Genomic DNA, 27,735 nt, shown 5'->3' on the forward strand with positions numbered 1-27,735 from the left:
TTTTGAAAATCATGCTGCCATTCTCGTTTTCCTGCCTATGGATGTGGAGCTGCTGTGAATATTGTAGCATAAACTATGGTTCCCTGGCCCTCTGGAGAAAAAGGAGTGTGCTTTTGGTGCTGTCCTCACTGGATTAATCTTTGCTCCTCTTCCAGCCTGGCAAAGGGAATCTCTCTTCTTGGGTTTCATACCCCACTTTTCCATCAAATGTCTCCTGTCTCTATTTCTTCCATCAGCTTTGTCTTGAATGAGGACTGTGTGGTATCTCTGAGAAGGTAGAGAGTAGAAAATTCCTGCATTAAGTTGAAGGTAAGGTACAGAGATAGGGGATCAAATTCAACCCCAAGGAAGAACTTCACAAACCTCTGGTCAGGATAGGCGGCTGGAGGGAGGGAAACAGGGAGGCAGTGTGGTTGCGGTGGAAGAGCAGGGGGAATATTGGGAGACTTGAGTTGGAGTTCACATTCCTGCTCAATTACAGCTGTGTAATGTTTAAGTCACATAGTCTCTCTGAGTTCTTTTTTTTTTTTTTTTTTCTTTTGAGATGGAGTCTTGCTCTGTCACCCAGGCTGGAGTGAAGTGGCTTGATCTCAACTCACTGCAACTTCCGTCTCCCAGGTTCAAGCAATTCTCCTCCCTCAGCCTCCTGAGTAGTTGGGATTACACGCGTGCCACTATGCCCAGCTTTTTGTATTTTTAGTAGAGATGGGGTTTCACCATGTTGGCCAGACTGGTCTCAAACCCCTCACCTTGTGATCTGCCCACCTCAGTCTTGCAAAGTGCTGGGATTACAGGCGTAAACCTGGCCTGAGTCTCAGTTCTTCACTTGATGTTATCATGTAAAAGTAAAGCCTGAAGATCTTTCAGCATGGGAGAGCTTGCTTTGTGAAGAGGCAGGAAAATGGGAATGAATGAGCAACTATTGGCTGGGATGAGGGAGACAAAGATTCAAGAGGTAGGAATATTACCTAAAGGGTTTGAGCCATGATTGGAAGAGTCTTGGTGCTGATTATCTGGAAGGAGTGAAGGCATGTGTCTGAGCTTAGAGACCAGGAGGATAGGTGGGGCTGGAGGAGGGCTCTATTATGAAGGATGTGGGCTACTGAGGTCAAAAGAAAGGAGAGGAACTTACTCCTTACCATCTTTTCCCAATGGTCAAACTGGAAATGGATGGAACAGTTGCAGTTCTGAGACACGGTGAGTGTAGGGAGCACAGAGGCTGCCATAGGTGGGTTCTATGAACATTGGAGAATCCCCTTCTGACATTTATTTCAAGCCCCTAGGCCTGAGGGCAACATCAGGTATACCACATCATATTTCAGAAAATCACTAAAGTCTCTTAGAATCCAAACATCATTCTGCTTGTCCAGGAGCCCCAGGAGGTGGTTTGAAAAAAGACAAGAGAGGAGATTTCACATTTGAGTTTGCATTCGCCACTTTTGCCCAGAGGCAGGTGAAGGAGGTTGGGGATGAATGAGCCTAGAAGGGCCAGGTGAGAGACTCAGTAGGAAAAAAGCCTGGACATCTGTAACTGCAACCCTGCCAGGCAGTTCCTGAAATCAAAGGAACGGTGGCCTCCCCATCTCCTAGACACCTCCCTCCCCGACCTCTTAAAAAAAAAAATCCTTTTGCCACCTTCGGACTGGGATAGAAGAGCAGAAAACCTTGAAAACAGGTCTTCCCTCTCTTTTGAGTCTTTAAAGGAATCCTTGGGGATTTGTCTCCAACTCCTCTGCTCTCTCTCATTTTCTCTTCTTTGATTCTTCCTCCATTTTCTCCTTTGCCCGCTCTTTCTCTGGGCTCGCTTTTGCTGTAAGGCTCCCTTTTGCTCTTCTCAGTTGTCCCGTTTCCTCTCTCTGTCCCCATTCCCTTTGACTGACCCGTTTGCTCTTGCTGTCAGTACTTCTGCCTCACCTTGGTCTGGAGTCAGAAAATCCCTGTGGCTCCCTCCCTTGACCGAGGGGCTGCTGTGGGTGATGGTGCGGGATAAGCTTGTTATGGGTTCCCTGTGGGGCCGTAGGAGTCCAGCCTCAACTCCTGTCTTCTGTAAGACGTTATCTTTTGCCTTCTCAGTGACCTGATCCTACCAGCCACTCTGGGGAGGAAACCAGGTAATTGCCTTTGAATCTCTGGGGACTGATTTTTCTCAGGTACGGAAGTTGAATAGCTATTTTCCAACTCTCTTCAGGATAGCGGCAGAGAAAGAGGGACAAAACCAGGGCAGGAGGTGGGGTGGAGGTGAGACAACTGGGGAGACTGGAAGTTGTTAGATAATGAGATTGTGCCCTAAGGGAACAGGACTACATGGTCTAAGAGAACTGGGGACCTTTCCTCCCTTCCTTTGGGAAGGGGCATAGATGGGAATTGAGCAGGGAAAAAAGGGTTTCTGAGACAGGAAAAGGATGTTATCCATGCAATGCAGGGACGTCCTAGTACCCACGCTCTTGCCCCTCTGCCCTAGTAACCCCCAGTCCTGCAGCTGCTCCTTCCCTCCAGCTGGAGCTGCCTCTATGGAGCTTATGCCTCTGAGTAGAAAACACCAGATTCCACTTCAGCACTCAGACCTGGCAAAGGTGCACTGAGGGAGCTGTGTTGGGGTTTTGGTAGAGAGGAAGGCTTGGTGGGAAAACGACCAGGGTGTTTTTGGGGTGCGGCCTGCGGGCATAGGGCATGGAGAAGAGCTAGAAAGGGGGTGCTTCAGGTGGTGCTGTTGGATGGAGCCAGACTTCCAGGTCAGTTGATTCCACAGCTGCAGTGAGAAGTCAGATTGGCAAATAATTATGGTGGTTGCAGTGGGGTGATTAGGCGGCCAGCTGGTGTTGGCGTCATTTAGGTTGGGAAGGGAGCTTGGCTGGCTGGGGATTGAGGGCTAGGGCTGGGGGCTGGCTGCGGGGAGAGGCTTAGCAGGCAGGACCTGAGGATTGGGGAAGTTTTTCCTTTTATTCCTATTCCTTGGCTTCCCTGCTCCCCTGTCTATCAGCTCATGCATATCTGCTTGGCACCATGTCCCTAGTTCTCTCCTCTGTGCCCACCTTGTTTGGAAACTTCTCGGGGCCTGGACTGATTGAACACACATGCCAACAGTGTTGCCAAGCTCCCTAAATCATGAGCATGTCTCTACCAAGCAATTGCTTTAGAAATTCCAATCTGGAAGATACATAATAAATGAAATTGCACGAGACACCTCGAAGACTTCTTGGTCCCTCCTGTTCTCTCCCCTTCTGCTCTTCTTTGAAATGCCAAGAAAATTAGCCGTTGTTTTTATTGCAGTGAAATAAATTGAAAATAGATTTGCAGGAGAACTTCCTGGAAAGTTCATGGAACTTTTCTCTGATAAAGAGAAAATCTACTCTTCTTTTTTAAGCACTGGGTTAGAGCTGATTTGGGGAAGCAGTGATCGGGTCAGAAAGGATGAACTCTGGAACTGGGAAATTGAGGCCCAAGCATCCTACTTCCCTAGTGCCTCCAACCCAGGCCCTGAATCTGAGAACCATAAAGGCCACAGAGGAGGAAACGGATGCCCAGAGATAGTTGGTAAATTAGGGGCAGTGCTGGGACCAGACCCAAATCCTGCTGATCCATAATCTCATGCTGCCCTCATCATACCTGCAGTCAGACTCTTGCCAAGCTTTTAATTTACTTTCCCATCCCAGACCCCCCTCAACATCTGTTAGGCCCCCTGGAAGCAGGGCATCTGCTGGGAGCAGATGTTGGGGTGTGGTTTGGAGGGCTGGTGGGGTGGTCCTTTCGGAGGTGGTTAATGAGCGAATCAAATGGTACAGGGAGGGAGAAGAGGGGTGGACACATGAACTGGAGAAAGCGTTCTTTTGGGCTGGGTACTGGGAGCCTCCTCTTCAGTTTGCCTTTCTCTGACCTTCTCGCTCACCCCTCCCAACTCTTCCCTCTCAAGCGCTGAAGTCTGACAGAGAGGTGACTCATCTGTGTTCTCAGCTGGGAGCTAGGACACCTGGGTTCTTATTAGCCTGAGCCAAGGCTCAAGCTGCTTAGATTATTCCCTTCCTCATGTGATCTGAGTTGTGCTGGGCTGTTGCTAGGATCACCTGTTAGGAACGGCTTCTGGTCAGAAGGCAGGGGGAGTTGTCTTTAGACACAGGCACAGGAGGCGTCTGAAAGCAGACTCCCCCACTTCTTCAGTGTGTTCCCAGACTCTCTAGTGCAGCACCTTTCAAATCTCCTTTCATTTCCTCCCTGCTCCCTTAATACCTCCTGCCCCTCTTCCTCATCTCCCTCCACTCTCCTGGTTTCCGTCCTTCCCTCAGTATCTTCCAGTCTTCCCCAGGCTCTGCCCCATTCCCTTCCCTCTTCCCACCCCCACCCGTAGCTCTTCTGTCCAGTGCTGAGGGCTCTCTCACCACTGCTGCCATGTCAACAGTGCTTCTCAGGATGGCACCCTAGCTTTGCCACCAGGGGGGCTATTTTTATCTGTGGAGCCACCCCCGCCACAATGCCCAGCCAGCTGCCAGAACTGGGGCTGTCTGTATAGCAATGGAAGCCAGGGGAGTGGGGGGTTGGGGGTGGGAATGCTCGGGTGAGGTGGAGAGCTGGTTGGTCTTGGTTTCTGGAGCTTCATGCTCTTCATACTCTGCAGCCTCTGCCTCCACTGCCTCCCTGGAGCCTCTGGAATAAGAAGTCCTAAACGTCTGGAGTGGTGGTGTCAGGGAGACTAGAGCTTTCCTGCAAATATCCAGGTGCTATTTGAGGCCTGGATGGAAAGTCAGGGGTCCTGGCTGCAAGAGTGGGCATATGGGACTTTGTTTATAAATGACTCTATGAATATTTGCTAAACTAACGATTTGGACTAAATAATTGTCATTTGCATTCATGTATCATTTTAGAGTTCCCAGGGTGTTCTCATACCATACCATATCTGATTCGGTCCTCGGGAAAATTCTGTGAAGCATGCATTATTTACCTATTTTACACATCAGGAAACTGAAGCTCAGAGTGACTTTCCCAAGGTCACACACAGTAATAAAATCTAGGCAAAAGTTTCCCAATTTCTTTCAAAATTTAGTTTTTTCTTTTCAACTGAGCTAGCCAGACAAGTCTCCTGATTTTAAACTCACGCCCTCTTTCTATTGGAATTAGATGATTTCCTTGTTTTTTTTTCAGTTTCTGAGATGTTTGAGCCTTGATGTCAGCCAGTGAATCCATTCCCAAATACCCACCCCTTTACCTCCACCGACCCCTACCCCTCTTCTCTTACCAGAGGCAATCTCCCAGCCTGTGTTTCCTATCTCAACTCTTATTCTTCAGGGCAGGCTGGGCAGGCATTAGAGTTGGGTTCCTTTCTATTTTTATTTTTTCTAATTAATTAATTAATTTTATCTTTTATTTATTTTTTATTTTTTGAGACGGAGTTTCACTCTTGTTACCCAGGCTGGAGTGCAATGGCGCGAGCTCGGCTCACCGCAACCTCCGCCTCCTGGGTTCAGGCAATTCTCCTGCCTCAGCCTCCTGAGTAGCTGGGATTACGGGCACGTGCCACCCTGCCCAGCTAATTTTTTTGTATTTTTAGTAGAGACGGGGTTTCACCATGTTGACCAGGATGGTCTCGATCTCTTGACTTCGTGATCCACCCGCTTCGACCTCCCAAAGTGCTGGGATTACAGGCTTGAGCCACCGCGCCCGGCCTCCTTTCTATTTTTAAACTACATTTAAGGGCTAAAAGAAAATCCATACTGGACCCTTTGTTAAGGTCATCAGATTTATGTCCTGCCCGCCAGCCAGGTAAAAGTCTCCTTAGAGGTAGAGTGTGGGGTGTGTGTATATGTGTGGGTAAGTGTATATGTGTGAAATTTTTCCCCAGGAAGGGATGATGGTTGACCATTATCCTTCCTTATTAGGAACAGTAAGTAATGATAACAGGCTAGGGCAAATGATGCAGCATACAAATGTGGGCTGGAGTGGTGAGCAGGCATTTGTCCAACGGGCTTTGGTTCTAATAAGTAAGAGAGCAGAGGAAAGGACAACAGATCCTCTTAGAGGCTTTTCTAGTCCAAGACACCTTTTCTTTTCTTTGACTGAGTCTTGCTCTGTCACCCAGCTGGAGGGCAGTGGCACCATCTTGGCTTACCACAACCTCCACTGCCTGGAGGTTCAAGTGATTCCTCTGCCTCACCCTCAGGAGTAGCTGGGACTACAGGTGCGCAACACCACGCCCAGCTAATCTTTTGTATTTTTTTTTTTTTTTTTTGAGACGGAGTTTCGCCCTTGTTACCCAGGCTGGAGTGCAATGGCGCGATCTCGACTCACCGCAACCTCCGCCTCCTGGGCTCAGGCAATTCTCCTGCCTCAGCCTCCTGAGTAGCTGGGATTACAGGCACGCGCCACCATGCCCAGCTGATTTTTTGCACTTTTAGTAGAGACGGGGTTTCACCATGTTGACCAGGATGGTCTCGATCTCTCGACCTCGTGATCCACCCGCCTCGGCCTCCCAAAGTGCTGGGATTACAGGCTTGAGCCACCGCGCCCGGCTAATCTTTTGTATTTTAGTAGAGATGAGGTTCCACCATGTTGGCCAGGAAGGTCTCGATCTTCTGACCTTGTGATCTGCTCGCCTCGGCCTCTTAAGGTGCTGGGATTACAAGTGTTAGCCACCGTGCCTTGCCAGAAACCTTTACTTTTCATTAGGAGGGTTGAGGTAAGCACTTACTTGGGTAGAGTAGCAGGGTCTGGAGTGAGGGTACAAGATGAGGCAGGGAACCTGGGCTGAGTTGGAGGTCGATAGTGTTCCAGGCTGTGTGCTGCCATCTGCCCTCACTCCCAGCCCCATCCTGCCATGCAAGCATGTCCACAGAACATGCCAAATGACTTGTCCTCATCTCCTGGGTGGCATTCGGGGTCTCTGACATTGGGTCTAGTGTGGTGGCTAATGCTGGTAATCCCAGCACTTTAAGAGGCCAAGTAACTGTGACTACAGTTGGGCACCACCACGCCCAGCTAATTTTTTGTAGTTTAGCAGAGTTGGGGTTTCCCTGTCTGAGAAGAAAACACCAGGTTCAGATTCCACTTCAGCACTCAGATCTGACAAAGGTGCACTGAGGGAGCTGTGTTGGGGTTTTGGTAGAGAGGAAGGCTTGGTGGGAAAAGGGCCAGGGTGTTTTTGGGGTGCAGCCTAGAGGTATAGGGCATGGAGAAGAGCTAGAAAGGGGGTGCTTCAGGTGGTGCTGTTGGATAGAGCCAGACTTCCAGGTCAGTTGATTCCACAGCTGCAGTGAGAAGCCAGATTGGCAAATAATTATGGTGGTTGCAGTGGGGTGATTAGGCTGCCAGTTGGTGTGGTCATTGTGGGGAGGGTGGTGGTGGGTGGGACCCAGAGAAAGAGATGGTTACAGAGAGAGTGACTTTCTTTTCTTCCAAGATCTGCAGCAGCCCTGCTTCACGGCTACCAGGTGTTCACTAGAGAACAGCCTTAAGATATTTGACTTCCACTTCGCTTGTTGAGATTGAAGCCCACTTCCACTTGTCCCAGTACTCAGTGGAGCTGAGAAACAGCAGGCTCCCAAGCTTCATTTGTTTCTAATTCCTCAAGGCTTTGGCATAATGACAAGGTATTTTAATTTCTTCCTGCTTTTGACGGGTAGGGGTAAAGGGAAACCTTCCTGTCATAAAATCCTAGCTCTTGGTCTGTGTCTTTCCTTTTCCCTTTCTACTGACGTACTCAACCCCATTCGTTCCTTTTCCTCGTTACCACATCACCCCCAGTCACAGCCCTAGATCTAAGAGATTGCAGATCCCCGAACTCTTTACCCCAGTGCGTTGGACTTCACCCGCCGGCAATCATTCTTAGCCCCGCCCAACTCTCAGCTGACCAATCACGGCCCCAGGGTACTGTATGGGTGATGTCATCTCACAGCCAATCAGGAGGCGGGCTGGGACTGTGTGCGCACATCCAGTTGGAGCTGCAGTGGCTGGGTTCTTCCCTCTCCAACCTTGGCGAAAGCAAAGTCTGAAGGCGAGAGAGGGGATCCTGGTCCTCAGACCCCTTCTGGGTGCCTCTTTTGGCCCTTCCTGGGCTATCGCATCGCTTCTCCTTACCTCTGAGCTGGATTGACCTCTCTCTGGTTAATTCATGTTTATTCCCCAATTTCCCATTTTATAAATGAGAAAACCGGGGCTGGGGGTGTTAATTTGCCCAATCCCTTGGTTTCTGTGAGCGAGTTCTCTTGACTTTCATTCGCTGCTTGGGGGCGGAGGGACCTTCCCTCCTTGTTGAGCCGGTCTCTGGGTAAGGATCCCCTGACACCTAGCTTCAGGAAGCCCTCCCCACTGTTTCTCTTCCTCTGTGGGAAGTTCGTTCCCAGGTCTTGCTTCTATTCTGTTAGGTGGGTTAAAGCTCATTTTAAAGAATGGCCGCAGAAAAAGACCCGGAGAGGGAGCTGAGTCTGCTGAGCTCCTTTTGGGAGGTCTTGAAGGGCCCCTTCCCCTTCCTCTACAGACATCCTCTCCGTGACAGATTCAGGATGGTTCCCTGCCCCGGAACTCTTAAGCCTTTGGCTAACCCCTTTTTCCCAAAGAGGAGCCCCACCTCCTCAGAGCAAGGGGCTGGCCTGTGCTATTTCTGGCCTTTCTGGGATTCTTCTGAGAACAGATTCTTGTTTTCCGTCTGATTCAGATGTGAAACTTTTCCCGCAGCCTCCCCTCTCACCCAGTTCCGGTAGGCTGGGCCTCTGCCTCCCCACTCTCTCCTTCAGGCAGCCAGGCCCCTCCCCAAAGTTCTCCCTGGTCAGTTGCTCAGTTCTACTGGGACCTGGAGGAGGAAGGCAGGGGCCAAAGAGGAAGCTGTCCCCGCTTAGGGGCCTAGGGGCCCACGGGGTCAGCATTTCCATACTCTGAAGCAGGAAACTTTGATTCCCATGGCAAACCTTGTTCCTGTTCAGAGGAGCCACCTCCAGGGCCCCATTCTCAGGTAGGTGCCAGGGATGAGGAGAGGAAGGGGGAGGAGGAAAAGGACAGGTTGCTCATAGATCCACCAGTTGTCGTTCGGTGAAGTGGAGAGATCAAGACCTGACAGTCTCCCATGTTGTGTGTGTGTGTGTGTGCGCGCGCGTGCAACTTCATCTTTTACTCTGTCCATCTTGCCCTTCACCTTATTCTCCTCCCATTTCCATCTTCCTCACCCTTTTTAAAAATCGCTTCTTCTTGACTATGGCAGATGACTTATCAGTGTTTCTTCCTTTTCTCTCCTTCCTGACTCCCAGCATCCTTAAGACCTCACATCCCTTTGAAAGTTTATCTTGTCTTAAGAATGCAAACTGGAAATAGACTTTTTCTCCTAACTCCTAGCCCCTCTCTTATTCTAAAGTCCTTCAGAGTTAGGAGCTCCCCAGACCCACTCAAAGTCCTCACTTCACTGTTCTTCTGCAGGAAGTCCTTCTGGCTTCCCTGTCCTAAGCCCCCTACTTATGATGGTCTTTTTGGGAATGTGGATGCTGGAAGCAGAGGCAGAGGACTTTAGAAATCCCCAGAACACCAGCCATGATGATCCAAAGAAATGAACTGTAGGAGCTGGAGAAGCTGAGCTCTTCTGAGGTGTTGGGGTTATCACTGCTAGAGTCTATTCCTGCCAATGGCTGCCTAGAGCTGGAACTCCTGGAAGACTGTGGCCTTCCAGGAGTCAGGATCTGAGGCTTTTTCCAATCATGCAGGGGCTGAAGGTAACTCATAAAGAAGTGGTGGTGGTGAAACAGGCAGGGATGGAGGTCAAAGGAAAGTTGGGGGAAGCTGCCAGTTTTCCTTGGGGTGGGATGAGGACTGGACAAGGTTGAGTGTACTCGTCTACAGGGAAACGTACCGTTACTGTGCCAGATTTCGTGTGGCTGAAACAGGGTGTGGATTAAAACTGATGTTGGTAGGAAAGAAGGACTTCCTGCAGAAGAACAGTGAGGTGAGGACTTTGAGTGGTCTGGGGAGATCCTAACTTTAGAATAAGAGAGGGTCCTGCCAGGCCAGAAAGTACGGAGTGTGTGTGGGGGGGTTATTTGACTTCAGGAGGGTACAGTCCGGCACCTGGATCCTTTCAGCCACTTGAGTCCAGGTCCTCTTCTTAGACTTCTCATTTGTCAAATTTATTCTTTAGTTTTTTTTTCCCTCCCTCTCCGCCTCTTTCTGGTGTCTGGATCATGTTTGGTTTAGATTTCAACAGAAGCTAGACAACAGCTCCTGGACAAGATCTGCAAGTGAGGGAAGGAGAAACTCGGAGGGAAGCGTGTGCTGGAAGTCAACCTACAACGTTACTTTTCTCAGACTCACCATTAGTTTCAGAAACCCTGGCTCAGAAATCTCCATTGTGAGCTCTGGGAGACAGCCTCATACCTGATTAATTTTCCCCTTTCCCTTTTATTTATTTAATGAACTTTTACTGAGAACGTTTTGTGTGCTCTGAAGATGCAGGCCAAAGTAAACAAGTCACTGTCAGCGTCATCAAGACACTCACAGTCCCCTGTGTGCCAACCAACAGAATTAATTAAGGTTGAATGGGCTGAGACTGCAGAAGCTATGGTAAAATGGGTTCCAGCCTCTCTTCAAGCTAATTGCATAATTTGGCTTGTTCTGCCTTAACAGCTTCATTGTTTGGGGACATGGTTAGTTTCCATTAGCTTGAGTTGTAGGCCTTGACAACCTGACTGAGATGGATGAATTGTGTGACCTTAGATAAGTCCCTTAACCTCCCTCATAAAGTGCTTGTGAAGATCAAATGAAGTATGTAATTGTAAAGGAAAGATCATGGCTATTCTTTCTCCCATTTCCTCTGTTAGGGGACTTCCTAATTACCAGCCTCTATCCAAGCCAACTCAGTCTTCTCCATCTGGACTTGGGAGAGAGAAGTTACTTGGATCTGAAGGGAGTGTGGTGTGAGCTGGGTAGGACCACCAAGCTGTTGCTCAGTCAATTCCTATTCAAATTGCACTTACGGAGACCTTTTGTATGTGCCAGGACTTGTAATGTATTATATCACTTAATCCTTTTACTAATCACCCTGCGAAATATTTGTTATCATCCTTACCATTTTATAGATGAACCAGTTGAGGCTCTAAGATAAACATTCTCAAAGTTTAATATATATTAGAATAATCTGGGGTGTTTTTTTAAAAATGCAGATTGGGCTAGGAACTGTGGCTCACACCTGTAATCCTAGCACTTTGGGAGGCCTCAAGCTGAGGACTGTTTAAACCCAGGAGCTTGAAGTTACAGTGAGCTATGATCATGCCACTTCTTGTCCAGGAGCTCTTGTCTAGCTTCTGTCGAAATCTGTTGAACCAAACATGATCCAGACACCAAAAGGAGGTGGGGAGGGACCAAAAGGAAGATTAAAGAATAAATTTGACAAATGAGAAGTCTCAGAAGAGAGCCTGGACTCAAGTGGCTGAAAGGATCTGTACTGAACTGTACCCTCCTGAAGTCAAATAACCGCTCCCCACACCCATGCTTTCTGGCCTGGCAGGACCTTCTCTTATTTTACAGTCTTTAGAGTTAGAATCTCCCCAGATCCACTCAAAATCCTTACCTCAATGTTTTTCTGCAGGAAGTCCAGAGCTATGATCTGGGTAACCTTGACTTGACAGCAAGACCTTGTCTCTTAAAAAAAAGCAGGCCGGGTGCAGTGGCTCATGCCTTTAATCCCAGCACTTTGGGAGGATGAGGTGGGAGGATCAATTGAAGCCAGAAGTTTGAGAACAACCTGGGCAACAGCAGGATCCCATCTCTACCAAAAAAAAAAAAAAAAAAAAAAAAAAAAAAAAAAAAAAAAAAAAAAAAAATTTAGCGGGGCATGGTAATACATGCCTGTAGTCCTAGCTACTCAGGAGGCTGAGGCAGGAGGATTGATTAAGCCTGGGAGGTGGAGGCTGCAGTGGGCTGTGATTGTGCCACTGCACTCCAGCCTGGGCGACAAAGTGAGATCCTATCTCAAAGTTTAAAAAAAACAAACAAACAGATCCCTGGACTGTACCCCTAGAAATGCTGATTCAGCAGCTGTGGAGTGAGACCTAGAATCTATATTTTTTACATGTATCCAAGGTGATTTTAAAGACCACCAGTACTTTAATAAGTACTGATTAAGAGTTAGTGACTTGCTCAAAGGCTCACAGCAGGAAGTAATAGCCTTGAATCCAGGATTCATGCCTCCCAGACTCTTGCTGCTGCTGGATATATCTCACCAAAGCTGCCTCCTGGGCCTTGGTTTCTGCATTGTAAATGGGAATGGCAATTCCTTCTCCGCCTCCCTCCATCATAGGCCCATTGTGAGGATAAAATGAGATAACGTAGGAGAAAGTGCTTTTAAAAATGTAGAGCTGGCAGCATTGTTAGCGATTATGGAAATACATGCAAATGAGTGGCCGTGGGCGTGGCTGTTCACTTTGGGAGCTTGTGCTGGGATGTCGGTTTCAAAAGGTCGGTCGAGAAGGAAGAACTTTGGTGATGGGCATTGACCCCTGGGGAAAGTTTCTATAAAAAGGGCCGAACGAGGCAGAAGGCTGGGGTGGGAATCTGGGGGGAAAGAGAGAACTACAGGCAGTAGAAGAGGCCTGCCTTCCTTTTTGGGTTTTATGTCCCCAGATTTGAGGGCCCCAGGCTGTGGGGACTGATCAGCAGAGGGAAGCCCCTGCTCGTGCCTGGGCACCCAAGGCAAAGCATACCTCTTTGTTCTGTGATCTCTGGCTGGGATACTCTGGGAGATACTGGCTCATAGCCCCTTTCTAGCTCATTTAGCTGGGAAAGCCTTTTATGATGTCTCGCCTCTATTCCTCCTCCCTAATGAAGCTGGAGCTGGGGCTGAGCTTTACTAAAATCATCCTCTTTCTTGTTAAACAACCTGCTGTTTCCGCATGGAGACAGTGCAGCAGGAAGGCTGAAAGTGAGATGTGAGGATAGCCCACCAAGGAGGTCACAGTGCCATCCTCCGACATCTCTGCCACTTTCCCTTCTGCCCCGTTTGCTCTCAGACGTGTCATCCAGGACTGCTAGGCCCTGAGGTGAGAACTGGCCTGTGATGCTTCCTGGGGCTGGCTATTTTGGGCACCCCTATTCCAAAGCTGCCGAGACCCTGGGATTCTAGAGCTACTTCTGTTCAGGAACGCCATTGTTCTCCCTCCCCCGGCATCCCTAGGAATGGATGCTAATTTCAGCCTCTGGTCCCTGACTCATTCTCTTCTCCTCCCTGACTCATAGGTTGACCTTGGGTTTTTGAAGCCCCTCGCAGTGGGGAATTATGGTGGCCACCATTTCAGCCCTGGGCTGGTTTTAGGTGGGTGGGGCAGGGTGAGGGAAAGGAATGTTTAACTGCTTTCATTAAAATCACCATCTGAAGAGCTTTGTTTGTTTTGTGACTGCTTGGGCTAGACTCATCAGACTTCTAAGAAATCTCCCAGTTAATCATCAAACCCCAGCATTCATAAGTTTAAAACAGGAGGGGATTGTCCCTTCGGGCAAAGCATCCAGTGAGTGAGATTCCTGGCCCCACCCCAGCACTTTTATTCTGGAGGAAGCTTCCTCAGTACAGAGGCGTGGGGTGGGAACAGTAACTGTCAGAAGTTCTCTCTGGTGCAAGACTGGAGAGGCAGGGGTTAACCTGGCTTTGTCCTGGTTGATGGATTCTGGAATCATAATCCATTAGCTTTGCCTGCATGGAGAGAGGCCAGGCAACAGCATTCAGATTTGTCTTTGTTCTGTGCTTTTGCCACCCTTGCCAGGCACAGAGGGGCTGTGGACATGTAACCCCCACCCCCACACCATGACCAAGAGACAATGAAATATTCTTGGGGGCTATCTTGATTGCTATTGATCCCAAAGCCCTCTTCCATGGGGAGAAATAAGCTGTTTCAACTCTTGGTTATTCAGGCTATAAAACAGATCGTCCTAAAAACATCACTCCAGGGGCTTGTATCTGCCCAATTCTGCTGGGCCCTGGCAGTTTAAACAAGACTAAGCACTGATGAAAGCGGTGCCACTGAGAGGTCAGATGGTGGGGGCGATGGCAGAGTCAGGAAGGCTTGGCATTAAACTTTGGGTATAGATAAACTTCATACAGGCAGTGGCAATAGCTTGATATTAAAAAAGAAACATTAGCTGCTATGATGATTAATGTTAGAATTATTAACTATTGATGAAAGACCGAGGATGTTTCTGTAAAATGTACCTTATTAGGGGGTATCCTCTCCTCATGACAAGGTAGCTGTGCCCAAGTGGCCTCTCTCTATCTGCTCCCTGCAGGCTGCGCTACATGGTGAAGCAGTTGGAAAACGGGGAGGTAAACATCGAGGAGCTGAAGAAAAACCTGGAGTACACCGCTTCTCTGCTGGAGGCTGTCTACATAGATGAGACACGGTGAGAGAGAACGACAGAATGAGAGCGGGCAGGTGTGGCATGGACAGAGACTGGAAGAGAGAGGCTGGACCAGATAAAAAGAGCTCTAGGCAGTGGCTGGGCACAGTGGCCCACGCCTGTAATCCCAGCACTTTGGAGGCCAAGATTGGGTAGATTCTTTGAGCCCAGGAGTTTGAGACCACCCTGTCTCTACAAAAAATGTTAAAAAATTAGCCAGGCATGGTGGCAGCTCCTATAGTTCTAGCTACTTGGGAGGCTGAGGTGGAAGAATGGCTTGAGCCCAGGAGGCAGAGGCTTTGCCGTGAATTGAAATCGCACTGCTGCACTGCAGCTCCAGGCTGGGTGACAGAACAAGACCCTGTCTCAAAACAAAAACAAAAACAAAAACAAAAACAAAAACAGAGCTCCAGGTACCCAGGCAGAAACAGTGGTAGAGATAAAGAGGCAGAGGCAGACATAGAGGCGCAGAGATAGAGACAAACACAGATATCAAGAAGGATAGATGACTGCTTCAGAGTTGGAAGGGACCTTAAGGCTCATCTGCCCCAGTGTGGAATACCTCTAGACATGTGCTGCCCAAAATGGGAGCCACCATTCTGGGTGGCTGTTGAGCACCTGAAATGTGGCAAGTATGAATTGAAATGTGTATGCAAAATACATGATGGATTTCAAAGATTTAGAAAAAAGAATGTAAGATATCTCATTAACATATTTTATAAGGTCATGCCTGTAATCCTAGCACTTTGGGAGGCTGAGTCAGGCTGATTGCTTGAGCCCAGGAGTTCGAGACCAGCATGGGCAACATGATGAAACCCTGTCTCTACAAAAAATTAAAAAATTAGCTGGGTAGGGTAGTGTACACCTGTAGTCGCAGCTGCTTTGGAGGCTGAGGGGGAGGATCACCAGAAGCTGGGGAGGCTGAGGTTGCGGTGAGATGTGATCACACCACTGCACTCCAGCCTGTGCAGTAAAGTGAGACCCTGTCTAAAAATACACACACACACACACACACACACACACACACACACACAAACACACACAAATGGTTTCATGTTGAAATGATATTTTGGAGGTATTAGGTAAAATAAAATTTATCATTGGGCATGGTGGCTCACGCCTATAATTCCATCACTTTGGGAGGCTGAGGCAGTTGGATCACCTGAGGTCAGGAGTTCAAGACCAGCCTGACCAACACAGTGAAACCCTGTCTCTACTAAAAATACAAAAAGTAGCCAGGTGTGGTGGTGGGCTCCTGTAATCCAGCTACTTGGGAGGGTGAGGTAGGAGAATCGCTTGAACCCAGGAGGCGAAGTTTGCAGTGAGCCGAAATGACACCACTGCACTCCAGCATGGGCAACAGAGCGAGACTCCGTCTCAAAACATATATAAATAAATAAATAAAGTAAAATTTATCATTGAAACAAATTTGACCTGTTTGTCTTTACCTTTTTAATGTGGCCTACTAGACAATTTAAAATTTCATATATATGACTTGCATTTTATTTCTATTGGATGATGCTGCTCTATAGCACCCCTGAAAGATGCATTCCGTTTCCTGCTTGAACACTTCCAGAGTTGGGATGCTCACTACCTCACACAGAGACCTGTTTCATTACTGCAGATGTTAGATAGAGAAAAAGAAAGGAAAGAGGAGGGTTGAAGACAGAGAGCGAGCTGGCATGAGAGTTACTAAATGTGGGGTGTGGCTGGGTACAGGGTCTCTAGGCTGTGGAAACCTGCTGTCTTTCCTCTGTGACTCCCCTTCTGGGGTCTCAGGCAAATCCTGGACACGGAGGACGAGCTGCAGGAGCTGCGGTCAGATGCTGTGCCTTCGGAGGTGCGGGACTGGCTGGCCTCCACCTTCACCCAGCAGGCCCGGGCCAAAGGCCGCCGAGCAGAGGAGAAGCCCAAGTTTCGAAGCATTGTGCATGCTGTGCAGGCTGGGATCTTCGTGGAACGGTGAGGCTTGCCCGTACTCTGGCTGTGGCCCTCTTTCCCAGCCACCCCAGTCTTCCATGACCATCAGCCATATGATCCCATGGCTCATCCCCGTATCCCCAGCTGGCCAGACCTTTACTCCCAGACCTTCTTATGTGGGCTTCTTTCCATTGCTCTCTCTTAGGATGTTCCGGAGAACATACACCTCTGTGGGCCCCACTTATTCTACTGCTGTCCTCAACTGTCTCAAGGTGACTCTGGGTTTTCGGGAAAGAGGAGAAGGTTGGTGGATGGAATAGCCATTGAGACTTCTAGACCCTGTTTATGGCATGATTTTTGCCTCCCCCCACTCGGCCTTTTTTAAAATTTGAGATGGAATCTCTCTCTTGTCTTCCAGGCTGGAGTGCAGTGGCGCAATCTCAGCTCACTGCAACTTCTGCCTCCCGGGTTCAAGTGATTCTCCTGCCTCAACCTCCCAAGTAGCTGGGATTACAGGCACCCGCCACCATGCCCAGCTAATTTTTGTATTTATTTATTTATTTTTTTTTTGAGACGGAGTTTCGCTCTTGTTACCCAGGCTGGAGTGCAATGGCGCGATCTCGGCTCACCGCAACCTCTGACTCCTGGGTTCAAGCAATTCTCCTGCCTCAGCCTCCTGAGTAGCTGGGATTACAAGCACGTGCCACCATGCTCAGCTATTTTTTTGTATTTTTAGTAGAGACGGGCTTTCACCATGATGACCAGGATGGTCTCGATCTCTTGACCTCGTGATCCACCCGCCTCGGCCTCCCAAAGTGCTGGGATTACAGGCTTGAGCCACCGCGCCCGGCCCCTAATTTTTGTATTTTTAGTAGAGATGGGGTTTTACCATGTTGGCCAGGCTGGTCTCGAACTCTTGACCTCAGGTGATTCACCTATCTTGGCCTCCCAAAGTGCTGGGATTACAGGTGTGAGCCACCGCACCCAGCCTGCCTTCCGTTTTAACTGTTGTTCCCACATTCATCAAAACAGCTTTTGCTCACTCAAGGGGCAAATTTCTACCTTCCTGTCTCTCCCATGCTGAGAGATATATGGGAAGAAAGAGGCACATTTCATCATCTCTTTTCTTTCCTATTTACCAAGACTTTGTACTCATGGGAAGTCCTTTTTGAAGTCTAACTTCAACGCTTGCTGCTGCTGGAAAGCAACATAGTCTATTGTTTCTCCACAGAACCTGGATCTCTGGTGCTTTGATGTCTTTTCCTTGAACCGGGCAGCAGATGACCATGCCCTGAGGACCATTGTTTTTGAGTTGCTGACTCGGCATAACCTCATCAGTCGCTTCAAGGTTGGGCAGCATCCTACCTCTACCTCCAGGCGGGATTCTCCATTCCCCTCATGCCTGTTCTAAAAGCCTCCTAACAAACAGATTTCACAGATTCCTCAGTCTCAACATCAGGGAAGTCTCCCCACACTCATGCCCAGTCTAGCCTTTTTAAAAATTTTTTTGAGATGGAGTCTCGCTCTGTTGCCCAGGCTGGAGTGCAATGGCGCACTCTTGGCTCACCGTAGCCTCTGCCTCCCGGGTTTAAGCAATTCTCCTGCCTCAGCCTCCCAAGTAGCTGGAATACAGGTGTGCGCCACCATGCCTGGCTAATTGTTTTTTTTGTATTTTTAAGTAGAGACGTGGTTTCCTCATGTTGATCAGGCTGGTCTTGAACCCCTGACCTCATGATCCACCAGCCTCAGCCTCCCAAAGTGCTGGGATTACAGGCGTGAGCCACCGCCCCCTGCTCCAGTGTAGCCTTTCTTTTACTTGCTGCACTCTTAGTTCCAGACTTCATTAATTGCTTTCTAGGGGGAGAGTCTAGGTCTGCATCCATCTAGCCTGGGATTCTGCCCTCTCCCTCTTTGCTTTTTTCCCTCAACTTGTCTTCTCTAGGCTGACTTGCGGTGTGGACACTGGAGGCCTGGAGTTCAGATGCTGTCAGCCAATGCCCTTTGGGACTAGAATCCATGTGTTTCCTGGATAAAATTGACCAATCCCTCCCCTGTCCCCCAGTTCTGGTCTCTGTGCAGGGAATTATATGGAGAGGGTCAGCTCTTGACAGGGCCGGGGTGGGGTTGTATGACAGCAGGAGGGTGTGTGAACCTCATTTGCTCTTCAGCTTGTCTGGATGGGAAGAATTATATGAGATTAAAGTCCTTCCTAGATGCTACACCAGGAGGCAGCATCTTTTGGGAGGGAAAAAGTGCCAGGAAAAAAACAAAACAAAACAAAACACTTTCACATGGAAAAACCACATTTGGGAGTAGAGGGTAAGGGAGGTTGAAGAGTCGTGATGGGGATATTGGGTCAGCACTCTGGGGAGCAGTAGATGTTAAAGGCGAAGGGAAACGTGGGTGCTCTGAAGGGCCATAGAGAGGGGCAGTCCAAGGAGTATAGGTGGAGGGTCCCCTCCCAGGCTGGCTTCTGGAGGTCCTTTCATCCATCCTCTGCCTTCACTTCACTAGAACAAATTATTTGTGCCTGTGAGCCTTTCCTCTACCCTTGATTCCTCCTTTTACAGCAACTCCCTCGGGAGTTTTCAAAACTTTCCTGCAATGGTCAGTTGAACTTTTCTTCCTGTTCTGCAGTTTTACTTTCTTCTTTCCAATCCTGCCCTCTCCAGGACAGAGAATAGCAGGGGCTTTCTTTTCCCTAAGACTTTTCCCAGCTCGTGTTTCTCCAAACTGGCTCTAGACATCAGTCACTAGCTTCTCCTAAACTCTGCCTCCTTACCTGCAAGGCCTGGCTTTGGGGGACCCCAACAGTAGCTGTGTTGGGTTGGGTTTGGCCTAGGCCCAGTCTGCTTTGCTCCAAGGCAGTTAGAGGAAGGAGGGGTTATGGTTTTAGTGTTCTCGGATGGTAGCGCCAGGAGGAGCTGCCCTTTTCAGACTCCACCTTCTCTTCCTGGGTACCTAGCCCCTCCCCTGCTCCTCCCTTTTTCTTCCTTTTCCTCCAGGGACGCCATGGCAACGCAAAAGCAAGGGCAGTTGTCATGGAAACAGTCCTTTAAAATTTTCTGAATTTGGGGCACAGCCCTCCAGGGGTGCAGGTGGGGAATGTTAGGGTCTGACTGACTAGTGGTGCTCCTTCTGTGTCTCTGTTACTGTATTGCTCATCTCTACGGAAGCCTCCCGAGTCCTGGTCCCCTCCTAGCCTCAAGAGATCCAGGGACAGATCACCAGCCCTGTCCTCTGGGAGCCTTGAGCCTTTTGACGTGGGCAGACATACCGTAAGGGCGTACACAGAGACAGGGACAGAATTCAGAGTAGCTGGACAGAGCCCTGGCTCTGGGTGCTTTTGTGTGTGTATTGTGGGCCTGAGGGTATGGACACTGCTGCATGTGGGGGGTAGGGGTCCGGGAGGGCTTCTGAAAGGAGAGGGCGAGCCACATCTGGCTAGAAGAGTCCTCTCAAGGTCATCTGATTCTTTCCCTTGCTTCCCACCCCTTCTTCATGGTTTTGGATTTGGGGATGGAGTGGGGTGGTTGGAAGGTAGGAGGGAAGCTTTCTTTCCTTTTCTTGGAAATCTCCAGGGAAATAATAATAATTATAGCTGTTCTTTAGAGAGCATTTACTAAAGGCCTTGTACTTATCTCATTAAATTCCAGGTGGGTGGTATTATCTTCATTCTGCAATTAAGGATCTGAGGCACAGAGAGGCATGTGGCTTGCCCAAGGTTGCACAGCCAGCAGGTGGTAGAGGCAGGATATGAGCCCAGGCTCACGTGGCTAGGTCGTGTGACCTCTCCCAATGCCACACTGCCTTCTAAAGAAAGGTGGGGTTGTTGATCTTGGTCCATAGTCACCATGATTCCTGTGGATCCATCATATATCTCCATTCCCTCCACCCCCCTGCAGATTCCCACTGTGTTTTTGATGAGTTTCCTGGATGCCTTGGAGACAGGCTATGGGAAGTACAAGAATCCTTACCACAATCAGATCCACGCAGCTGATGTTACCCAGACAGTCCATTGCTTCCTGCTCCGCACAGGGATGGTGGTAGGTGCCCTGATCATTCTTCTGTGATTCAGGGCCTGGGGCTACAAAACTGGGAAGTCTAGACTGTAGTCCCATTTCTGCTGCTTCTCTTTGGTTCTTTTTGGGCACTCCGAAGCCTTTGCAGAGTCAAACTGGATGAATTCACTCTAGAGAATTTGCAGGTAGACTAAAACTTCTTGGACAGTGCTAGGGAGGTGTGCTGGGATGCAGTGGGAACGCCGCAGGTTTGGATGGAGGAAGGTCCTTGGCCATTCCAGGAGCTGAGAAACCTGGCTGCATTAATGAGAGCTGGCCTTGAGGCATGGGAGGGATGGGGTGAGTGGTCTAGCCTGTGTGTGGAGGTTCTTGGGCAGTGGCCAGCAGGGGTCAGCCTGTCCCTTTCCTCCTGTAGCACTGCCTGTCGGAGATTGAGGTCCTGGCCATCATCTTTGCTGCAGCCATTCATGATTATGAGCACACGGGCACTACCAACAGCTTCCACATCCAGACCAAGTGAGGCGTGGGGATGTGGCGGGGCAGGAGGGGCCAAGTGGAGGTGGGGGAGGTTGCCAGAACCCCTCCTTACATGGGGTGGGCATGATGACCTTTGGCTTTGTAGGTCAGAATGTGCCATCCTGTACAATGATCGTTCAGTGCTGGAGAATCACCACATCAGCTCTGTTTTCCGACTGATGCAGGATGATGAGTTGAACATTTTCATCAACCTCACCAAGGATGAGTTTGTGTGAGCATAAGCCAGTACTTGGCATCCCTAAGACTCCCTTATCACAAACCCCGTTTTCCACTCCCTGGACCTCCTGCCCCTCAGAGCCAAGGGGGCTGATCACTTCTTTTTCTGTCAACTCAGAGAGCTCCGAGCCCTGGTCATTGAGATGGTGTTGGCCACGGACATGTCCTGCCATTTCCAGCAAGTGAAGACCATGAAGACCGCCTTGCAGCAGCTGGAGAGGTGGTATCTGGTGGGGTGTGGCTGGGGCCAGGCCAGAGGGAGGGGTGTGTGAACCGGAAGGTGTACACATGGGTAGTTGGTGTGCCAGGTCTTTACCTGGATGCAGAGACTCCACTGGCTCCAGGTGTCTGACTGCGTGTGTGCGTGTGTGTGTGTGTGTGTGTGCGCGTGTGTGTGTATGTCTCCTTATGTTTATGTACAGACTAGGCAGCTGATCCACTGGAGAGTGCTTTGAGCTGGGAATCTGAGATGGGGGGTTCTCATCGAAGCTCTGGGACAGGCTTACCCTTGAATGTTGGAAAATTCATTCAACCCTTGTGAACCCCAGTTTTATTACCTCTGAAATGGTGAAAATGATGTGCCTCCCCCTATGACAGCTTGCCCCGGGTTCCCAGTCTCATAGGGGTATAGGGAGAGTCGTGTGAGGTTAAAAAAATGCACCGAACAAATGCGTAATTACATCTAATGCTGCTTAAAAGTGTGTGGCAGCGTATAAATATGTGTGTGTGTGTGTGTGTGTGTGTGTGTATGTGTCTGTGTGTGCTGAAGGTGTGTGTTAATCTCTGTTTATGGTATTTATGTGTGGGACAGTATGCAGTGTCACAGCAGGTCATTGGTAAGGGTATAATAATAATTATTATTCTTCTAAGTAATATCTAGTGAGCACTTATTATGTGCTAGACACGCTCCTGAATACGTATTTGTTGTTTGTCACTTAAGTCTCAGAACTACTCAGTATGTGGTAGAGTTGTTATTTCCATTTTAGAGTTGAAGAAAATGAAATATGGAAATTTTAAGTCACTTGCTCAATGTCACACAGCTAAAGTGTAGCGTGGGTATAGATCTGAACCCAGGCCCTTTGATTCTAAGAGCCTGGGCTCTCAGCTACTAACCTGTGCTGCTACCTAAACATATGTTAAATGTGTGTCTGTGTGTCAGTGTGGGGTATGTGTGTCTGTGTGTGTGTGTGTCTGTAGCTTTGGAGGGTGTTTGAGGTTACGTGAGGCTGGGCATGGTGGCTCTGTAATCCCAGCACTTTGGGAGGCTGAGGCAGGTGGATCACTTGAGGTCCGGTTTTGAGACTAGCCTGGCCAACACGGCAAAGCCCTGTCTCTACCAAAAAAAATACAAAAATCAGCTGGGTGTGGTGGATGGGCGCCTGTAGTCCCAGCTACTTGGGAGGCTGAGGTGGGAGAATCACTTGAACCCAGGTGATAGAGGTTGCAGTGAGCTGAGATTGTGTCACTGTTCTCCCGCCTGGGCGACAGAGTGAGGCCTGGGAAGTTAGGGAGTGGTGCAGGTATCCTTGTACTAAAAGCTCAGTCTCCCTTCCCTTGCCATCTGCCCCAACCAGGATTGACAAGCCCAAGGCCCTGTCTCTACTGCTCCATGCTGCTGACATCAGCCACCCAACCAAGCAGTGGTTGGTCCACAGCCGCTGGACCAAGGCCCTCATGGAGGAATTCTTCCGCCAGGTAGCGTGGCATCTTTGCCCGCCCCGTGCCATGGGGGCCTTCTCTCCCCTTTTGCCCTCCAAGTTGCCCACTCCTATTCCATATCCTTATTTCATTACCTGTAGCCACTGACCTGATCCCAAATCCCTGGGGTAAAATCCTGTTATCCTAACAGCCTAACAATGGTTGCATTTCATTTGCATGTACTTCATTTGCATATCGCTCATTTCCAGGTCAAGGGTGCAGACAGTTCGCCCAACAACCCCCTGCCCCGCACCTATAGCCCAGATCTGGTGGGTCTCAGGCAGGTGTCCCCAAACTACAGCCCGCGGGCTGCATGTGGCCCCCTGAGGCCATTTATCCGGCTCCCCGCCGCACTTCAGGAAGGGGCACCTCTCTCACTGGTGGTCAGTGAGAGGAGCACAGTATGCGGCGGCCCTCCAACGGTCTGAGGGCCAGTGAGCTGGCCTCCTGTGTAAAAAGTTTGGGGACACCTGGTCTGAGGTGTTCTCTCCAGCTTTCCTACCCTGTTGTCTCCTCCAGGGCGACAAGGAAGCAGAGTTGGGCCTGCCCTTTTCTCCACTCTGTGACCGCACTTCCACCCTGGTGGCACAGTCTCAGATAGGTGAGTGTCCTATCCTGCAGGGAGGGAGGACTGGGAAGGGGAAAAGATGCTGCCTGGGCCAGGATTGCTCCAAGTCCTCAACCCCCCATACCATTCTTCCTGTAGAGGAAAACCCGCTGTGCTAGAGTGTGGGGTCCTGGGATGGGAAGCGGGGGGCTGCAATGGCAGGGAGGAGCTCTGTGGGGCACCAAGACATCATCCCAAAGCCTGTCCCGCACTGGGAAGTTTCCAGCCCCAGTGGCCTCTCCACCCTCTTTTATAAGCAGCCAGGGGTTCAGGCCATGCCAGCCGGATCCTCTGCCTAGCCCTCCAGATAATATTAAGACATCTCCACGGCATCGCTCCTCCACTGCAGGGTTCATCGACTTCATTGTGGAGCCCACGTTCTCTGTGCTGACTGATGTGGCAGAGAAGAGTGTTCAGCCCCTGTCGGACGAAGACTCCAAGTCTAAAAACCAGCCCAGGTGAGGGTGGCTGGCGTAGCCAGCTATCCTGGTTTGGGAAGGCAGAGGTAGGGAGGGATTTGGACTCACAGAGAAGACGGACTCACAGCTATGGTGGGGTGATGGGAGGCAGGCTGCTTCAAGCTTGGGAGTCCCTCTGTAGTCAGGGGCAGGAGGATGGGAGCACAGGGGTGTGACCCGCACCTGTGCTCCCCTTCACCATATTTTTGTTTCTTCCATTGGCTCTGTCTTTACTGCCTTCTGGGTAATCTTGTTTTAATTTTTCTTCTACCAGGAGGGAAGATGTGGAGAGGGAGGAGTGAAATTAGCGGGAGAGGTACAGGGACTTTGGGGAGTATCTCGTAGGGGGAAAAAGAGGAAGACAAAGTTCCCCGAACCTTCTCCTGGTCTTCCATGTCCTCCAATCCCAGGGCTAAGGTGGCTCTGGGGTGGGCTAGGTCTTACCTCTTGGGGCTGTTGGGGGGTTCTGCTTCTAGCTTTCAGTGGCGCCAGCCCTCTCTCGATGTGGAAGTGGGAGACCCCAACCCTGACGTGGTCAGTTTTCGTTCTACCTGGCTCAAGCGCATTCAGGAGAACAAGCAGAAATGGAAGGAACGGGCAGCGAGTGGTGGGTACCAGGGCAGAGGGTGGGGGTGAGAACTTGTGTGGATGGCTCTTGGGGCACTAGGAGGTCCATTTTTCTTAAGCCCTTGGGGAAACCCTTCACTGGACTCCTTGACTTGGGAATGGAACTGATCAGACCATTTAGACCACAGGAAAGACTGGCTGAGTGGCCTGGACTGTTCTAAAAATGGTAGTGGAGAGATGATAGACAGCCGGATGTTCCACAACCCCAGGGTCCCTGTGCACACTGTGGTCCCTGTAAATGGTGTCCCTGTAGATTTGGCTAATTTGGTGGGCCTGGTTGGGAAATCTCTTCCTTTATGGTGGGGGCGGGGGGCGGTGGTAGGGTGGTGCTGAAGGTTCTGAATTTTAGCAAGGCTAGAGAGGCTCTTCCTAAATGGGGATGGGTTGAATGCAGTTCAGCTTGAAGGCAGGGTGATGGAGGTGAATCGCTTACTTTTCCCACATACTCCTTGGGTTCTGGGGAAGAATACTTCTTGGGCTAAGCTTAGCTTCCTTTACGCTCCTCTGCAGGCATCACCAACCAGATGTCCATTGACGAGCTGTCCCCCTGTGAAGAAGAGGCCCCGCCCTCCCCTGTGGAAGATGAACATAACCAGAATGGGAATCTGGATTAGCCCTGGGGCTGGCCCAGGTGAGCCTGTGGTGGTGAGGGATATAGCTGTGTCTACCCTGGCATCTTGATGGGTCATCTCTGGGCTCCGATGGATGTGAGATTCTCCCTCCCTCTTTTGAGCAGTAACATGGAGGGAGTAAAGACACAGAATGGAGCCAAAGTGTGGGTGGAGCAGGGAAGTCCTCCCACCTCTTCTGTCCCCTGGTCCCTGTGGGAAAAAAGGAGGGAGTTCCTCAGAACAGCAGCAGAACAGGGCGGGCTGTGCCAGGCGACAGCTACCCTGCTCTGTCCCTTAAGGAGGGCTGGGGAAAAGGAGCCCAGCCAAGGCTCAGTGAGGGTGGCTGAACGTGACTTCGCCCCTACTCTCCCCCTTGGTTAGGCACCCTTCTGAAGGGGAGTTTTTGCACAACTCTACTCGGGTCCGAGTGGGGATCAGGACTTGGAGAAGGAAGGTCAGGCTGGAGGCGAAGGCAAAGCTCGGGACACTGAAGCTTCTCCCTCTTTTCCCAGGTCTTCACTGAGTCCAAAGTGTTTGATGTCATCAGCACCATCCATTAGGACTGGCTCCCCCATCTGCTCCAAGGGAGCGTGGTCATGGAAGAAACAACCCACCCGAAGGCCAAATGCCAGAGATTTGGGGTTGGGGAAAGGGCTTCTCCCCACCTGACACCCACTGGGGCACACTTTCATGTCCCGGCAGCAAGGCTGGGGAACTTCAGGCTCCCAATGGTCACTGTGCCCATCCCTCAGCCTCTGGATTCTCTTCATCGCGAAGTGGCTGCCTGGGAGCGGGGAGCTTCCTGGAGGCTTCCCAGGGCCTTGGGGGAGGGTCAGAGATGCCAGCCCCCTGCTCCCTCCCCCATCCTTTTTGCCTCCAAGTTTCTAAGCAATACATTTTGGGGGTTCCCTCAGCCCCCCACCCCAGATCTTAGCTGGCAGGTCTGGGTCCCCCTTTTCCTCCCCTGGGAAGGGCTGGAATAGAATAGAAAGCTGGGGGTTTTCAGAGCCCTGTGTGTGGGGGGAGGGGAGTGGGTTCCTTCAGGGCATGGTACCTTTCTAGGACCGGGGAATGGGGTGGGTAGGACATCCTCTTCACCCCACAACTGCACTGCTTCAGCCCATCTCCAGCCTGATCCTCTGCAATCTTCCTTCTCTTCCATTCTGATTCAGTGACGGGGAAAAAGGAGCCATTGTGACCAGGGGCTGCGGGAGCCCTTTCCTGGGACCTTCCTTGGGACTGGTCTGGGCCCCAGGGCTTGCCACCTGCCCTGGCTGAGTCCCGAGCCCTTTGCCTCCGCTCTGTCCCGTAGGGCTGGGAGGCTCCCATCCGACCAATGTCTGTAAAGTGCTTTGAGATCTCCCCAGCAAAGCACCTTCAGGGTGTATCTTACGAGCACAGGCAGGAGACGCCAGCTGGGTTAGGGTCAAGGGTACCTGGGGAGGGTGAGGTAATCCAGTAACCTGTGTTACTAAAAGAGAGGGTCTGTCCTTTCCTTGCCACCTCTCAGAACTGGTCCAGCTGCAGGCCCTAAGAAGCTCCTCCTCTGGGACAAGTGGTGGGTAGTGGGTGAAAGGCAGATGGAGGAGGGCTCAGGGCTGCTGCTCTCCTGTCCTCCGGAGAGAACCCAGCCAGGCGCGGAGCCCCTTCCTCTCCTCAGGCTCCTCCTTGCTCCCACCTCACCCCAGGAAAGGCCAAAGTCCAGGTGACTGCCCTCTTTCTTTCTTGTAAATACCAACCATGCATTTGTACAGTGGGCCCTGTTCATGCGAAATCCGTATCCATGGTCTCCTAGACCTGCTACCCCAATACTTCCACCCCACCCCACCCCGAGTAGGGCAGAGACGCATGTGACTCACCCCTGCCCTTGGTCTCCCAGACCCCTGCTGTAGCCAGAGAACAATAAAGAAGGGAGACCATGCCTGACTGTGTGTGTTCACTGGGTGCAAGTGGACAGAGTGTCTTCACGTACATACACTCTTTTTTCAGCATGATAAAACCTGGGTGAGGTGTTCTCCGTTACATAGATATAGCGGTATCTATCTGGGCAAGCCGAGGCCCCGACAGGGGGCCATGCCCGAGGGCTCACAGTAGGTGCGTGGCAGAAGTGGGGCCTGACGCTTCTCAGGCTCTCTCTTTCGTCTGTACCACATGCTCCAGCGGGGAGGAGGCAAATCTGGCCTTCCTCGCTTTCCTCTCTCCCACTACCTAGGAAAATCAAAAACAGCAGCAGGAGAGAGGCCTGGCTGTGAGATCTGAGATAGTTTCTTCTCTTATGTTTGTTCCGTGTCTTATCTGGGCTCCTCAGTGTCTAGGACAAGGGGACCCTTCCAGTCTCCAGCGTGGCCTCTTCATTATGAGCCACTGTGTTGTCTATCCAGTGTTGCTAACGGGTTGAAATAAGGGATGGCGGTCCCACAGCTGGAAGAGGGAACACATCCTGAGGCTTGGGAATCCAAAAGGAAGGCAGCTGAGGCTCGGACAGGCGAGGAGGTATCCGCACACCACCGCACCCTCTTTCCCAGGGGCCAAGTGCCATGGCGCAGTTCCCCTTTTGTCCGGCAGATGGCGCCCACAGCACAGTCCCAGCTGGACCCGGTACAGGCCTTCGAGCGCCAAGTCTTCCAGCTGCAGGGCCGGCCTGCCAGGTGGTCTGATCATTCCTCAATAAGAAAAAACCTGGGCCTTTTCTT

General features: G+C 50.5%; 1 protein-coding gene across 5 annotated transcripts in view; it reads left to right on the plus strand.

Moving 5' to 3' along the window:
* PDE1B (phosphodiesterase 1B) overlaps positions 1-27,625 on the plus strand; it is a 32,315-nt gene extending 4,690 nt beyond the window's left edge. Inside the window, exons 1-15 of one of the 5 annotated variants that reach the window (XM_010349925.3) lie at positions 7,444-7,574; positions 14,236-14,349; positions 16,126-16,308; positions 16,472-16,538; positions 17,498-17,614; positions 20,172-20,312; positions 20,704-20,804; positions 20,911-21,036; positions 21,160-21,261; positions 22,616-22,736; positions 23,259-23,340; positions 23,696-23,804; positions 24,281-24,411; positions 24,942-25,062; positions 25,555-27,625. In XM_010349925.3, coding sequence (XP_010348227.2) covers positions 7,567-7,574; positions 14,236-14,349; positions 16,126-16,308; positions 16,472-16,538; positions 17,498-17,614; positions 20,172-20,312; positions 20,704-20,804; positions 20,911-21,036; positions 21,160-21,261; positions 22,616-22,736; positions 23,259-23,340; positions 23,696-23,804; positions 24,281-24,411; positions 24,942-25,045 — 1,506 coding nt within the window. In that variant the 5' untranslated portion in view covers positions 7,444-7,566 and the 3' untranslated portion in view covers positions 25,046-25,062; positions 25,555-27,625. Of the gene's footprint in view, positions 1-7,443; positions 7,575-8,402; positions 8,933-12,797; positions 12,999-14,235; positions 14,350-16,125; positions 16,309-16,471; positions 16,539-17,497; positions 17,615-20,171; positions 20,313-20,703; positions 20,805-20,910; positions 21,037-21,159; positions 21,262-22,615; positions 22,737-23,258; positions 23,341-23,695; positions 23,805-24,280; positions 24,412-24,941; positions 25,063-25,554 lie in introns of those variants that run through there. The other 4 variants (XM_003939278.4, XM_074402722.1, XM_003939277.4 and 1 more) reach the window with 4 other exon arrangements.
* Positions 27,626-27,735: the final 110 nt, after the last annotated feature.

The sequence above is a fragment of the Saimiri boliviensis genome, chromosome 7 (genome assembly GCF_048565385.1).
Source record: "Saimiri boliviensis isolate mSaiBol1 chromosome 7, mSaiBol1.pri, whole genome shotgun sequence".
NCBI classification, from domain to species: Eukaryota; Metazoa; Chordata; class Mammalia; order Primates; family Cebidae; genus Saimiri; species Saimiri boliviensis.